The sequence below is a fragment of the Equus quagga genome, chromosome 10 (assembly GCF_021613505.1).
Source record: "Equus quagga isolate Etosha38 chromosome 10, UCLA_HA_Equagga_1.0, whole genome shotgun sequence".
Lineage (NCBI taxonomy): Eukaryota > Metazoa > Chordata > Mammalia > Perissodactyla > Equidae > Equus > Equus quagga.
Window position 1 is genome coordinate 113,440,019 of NC_060276.1, and position 3,565 is coordinate 113,443,583.

At 46.7% G+C, this 3,565-nt stretch overlaps 1 protein-coding gene across 1 annotated transcript; it reads right to left on the bottom strand.

Annotated features, from left to right (window-relative positions):
* Positions 1-962: 962 nt before the first annotated feature.
* TMSB4X (thymosin beta 4 X-linked) lies at positions 963-3,350 on the bottom strand. Its single transcript, XM_046672571.1, has 4 exons — positions 3,310-3,350; positions 3,045-3,139; positions 1,850-1,963; positions 963-1,403 (listed from the first exon to the last, which is right to left on the bottom strand). The coding sequence occupies exons 1-4, from the start codon at positions 3,333-3,335 to the stop codon at positions 1,369-1,371; spliced, it is 270 nt and encodes an 89-aa protein (XP_046528527.1). The 5' UTR covers positions 3,336-3,350; the 3' UTR covers positions 963-1,368.
* Between the last annotated feature and the right edge of the window lie 215 nt (positions 3,351-3,565).

The window sequence follows — 3,565 nt, forward strand, 5'->3', positions numbered from 1 at the left end:
GAGATAGCGGGTGCACCAGTGTTCTTAAATTTTTTCACTAAATCCAACTGCTCTTATTTTTGAAAAAATACTTGTACCCTTTCTTACAGAAAGGAGGAATCCATTAAGGACTTTTGTTAAGGACATCTCTTATACTTTAAAAAACTGCTACCTTCTTTTCCTTCCTGCACATTAAACACCTCAAAACAAAAGCTTGGCCTCTACCCGCCAGTTAAAATAGGTGCTTCAAATGATGGAGAAGGTAGTAAGGACTCGACAGGCAAGCTCTGGACCTGAGCCAATTACTTCCTCCAGGATTTAAACTGAGCAACTTTTATCCTTGTCCTGCTGGTGTCCTTTAAATCCAAGGATTTTTTCATTATTCAAATCAAGAGGATTCAATCATTTTCAATGACATCATTAATCGCACACGCACTTACTTTATAAAAGCAATTTTAAATCTTTAATTCTAATTGGAACCAACCATTAGAGGAGGAAGACGACATCTCGATTTTTTTTATAAAATAGCTGCTAAAAATCTAAGTTTTTCCTTATTTGACAAGACTGCTTAAATTCTTTGTGTCAGTGCTGGTCACTGGCTAAATAACCCGAGTTTGGTTTGACACCTGAAACAAATACTGTGCTGACTTATCACCACCTTCATCTCTCGATTGGATGCAATAAATTCAGTGTTGGCTTAGCAAACGCTATAAAAGTTAAGAACTGCAAACATGTTATCAGTTTTCATACAACTCATACTAGGAATTCAATCAGCTTAAGAAAATGATCTCGAAATCACCTATAACAGACGAGCTACGACACATACCTGGATGAAACCCATGTCTATGTCGTTCAAGAATTTACTTAAATTACCAGATGTTTGTCATCTCTTGCTCCCCAGTGAGACCAAGAGGCAGGCCCCTTTGGAAAGGTTTCATCTTCCAATAAGCCGCTCCTTCCAAACACCAAACAGTCACACCAGCCAGGTTTTAAAACATTTTATTTGCATATTAAAAAAATTGTGCATTCCAATAATTAAAATCATTTGAACAAAAAAATGGCACTCTGATTAAACTGCATTTTACAGCCTGCAGGACACCTTGGACCAGCTTGGTTTTTACTCTAGATTTCACTGTCGACACCCACCCAGCTTCTTCCTTCACCAACATGCAAGTTCTTTTCCTTCCCTGCCAGCCAGACAGGCAGATGGAGAGGCAGGCGCGCCTTCGTTGTCAGTAGTTCTCAATTCTTCGATGTGAAAAGGGGCAGCACAGTCATTTAAACTCGATCCAACCTCTCTGCATCTTACAAAGTTAAACAGCTAAAAGAAGTAAAATAAGAAGGCAATGCTTGTGGAATGTACAGTGCATATTGGCGGCGCACGCCTCATTACGATTCGCCTGCTTGCTTCTCCTGTTCAATCGCTGTGACCGGAAAGAAAAAGACAAAAAGAAAAAAGATGGAGGAGGCCGATTATGCAGATTCAGTATAGCCTAGTATAGGATTATGGTACTTCCGTTTAAAAGATCTTTCCATATCGTAAAAATTCTACAAGTATCAATAGGCATTCCATTATTTACAATATTTACAATACAACAGTTTAACAGATAAAAAGCATTCGCATATTAATGGTATATTATTCAGCTATTATTAAATTATTAAAGCCCTATGCTGACTGCGAAACAATTTTTAACTAACCTTTCCAGACCACATTCATCATAAAACCGTCGGCTCCTCCCCCGCACTCCCTCGCCCCCCCCCCCCCCCCGCTCCGAATTCTTCTCCCAGCCCCTCCCATCCTCTCCTACCCACCGCCACTCCCGCCCAGCCTTTTCTCAAGAAGTGGCGGGGCGAAGGGGGGGAGACTTACTTTCTTTTGAAGGCAGTGGATTTTTCTCTTGCGTTTCCGTCTTCTTCAATTTGGACTTATCGAATTTCTCAATCTCAGCCATATCGGGTTTGTCAGACATGGTTGCAGAGGAAGCTGTAAGTACAAAGCCGAGAGCGAGGGTGAGAGCGAGCCACCCACTCTCGTCTCTCCGGGCTCAGAAGCGAGCCTCTCCCCTCGCATCTCCTGCCTGAAACCCCGCTCTGCCTCCTTCCGCTTTCCTTCAGGGCTAAAGCTCTTCCTCCTTCTACAGAAAGAAAAAAAACCCAAAACACCCCCGCTTTAAGATTTCAAAACGCGGAGGACCCAAATGGAAGATCGCTCTCACGTTAGCAGGCCGAATCTTTTGGAAAAAATGAAATTGACCACTGTGGGTTAATCACAGCGTTTAAACAGTAAAATTTGGCTAGAAGGAGTAGAGAATAAATAATGAAGCCCTTTCAAGTTTAAGGGGGGAATCAAGTAAAAATTCTTAAAATGAAGCCAAGGTTGCACACAGCGTCTCCGTTTTTTATACGTGATCTCTCCCCCCAAAACGCGGGCCCCTCTGGCTTTCTTCTCTTTTCACAAAGGCGGCAGCTGCTGCCGGGCGCCTCTGACCACCGCCCTATCCGCTTCCTCCTTCGCGCTCAACAATGCAGCCAGCCGCACATAAAGCTGCCCCCACACCCCATAAATCAATCTTGATCTGCATTTAGGCGCAATTCGGCAGCCTCTGCACAGCTTCTCCTGCAAGAAGGGTTTTTTTCTTAACTTCCCAGTATAGCTCAGCCGCCTTAAACCTGGACAGCTAATAGCCCACGAGGCCATCAGAAGCTAGAGGAAAAAATGAATTTTTGCAGCTCTGGGCTTGGGTGGGTGTGAGTTGGAACAAAGGATCTTTCTGTTCCTCATTAATCACCGCCTAAGAGGCAATGCAGAATGCCTTTCGGGGGCAAAAAAAAAAAAAAGAAAGAAAATATGTTCCCTCGAGGCTGCGTAGCAAACCGCCCCAGTATTGTCTTTTAAATCACCAAATTCTCGACCCCGTTACCCAGCATCTGGAAGGGTTTAGCATCCCAAGGCAGCCTTTCCGGGCAGGACCACTGAGGCTCAGCTTTAGGGATGCCTTAAGGGGGATGCGGGCGCCGGGCGGGAAGGGGACCGGAGGGCAAGAGGCAGGGGCCCTGGGGCTCACCGGAGCGAGGTGCGCGAGCGAGTGGAGACGGATCCGCGAAGTAGCCGCCGCCGAATGCCGAGCAGGGCGCGGCGGGCGCCGCTATATGGCCGCTCCTATGTAAATGAGGTGATGTCACCCGCGGGCTCGCTTAACTCCTTCGCGCCGCGGCTCCGGAACGGCGTCCGGGGGCCTGCCTGGCGTTTGGCGCCCCCCTCCCCCCAACGTCCACCAATGCACCCTCACCGCAGCGATGGCGGAAAAAATAAGACGAGCAAAAGCCCACCTTCCAAGCCTTCCTCCATAATGCATTCTCCCCCTTTTATGTCTATATTATCATAATGGATTTTTGCAACAGCCGCACAAAGCTGCTCTTGGGGACCGGAGCATGACGACTAAGGGCCTGGGCAGGACCTAAGGGGACAGGCATTCCTTTACTGCGAAGCTGGCTTTGTCTGATGCAGGCATCCCCAAGCAAGGGTGCGCTGTCTCTCGCTGGAGGGCCTCCCCTCTGCAGGGGTAGATTCCTGTGACTCAGCTTT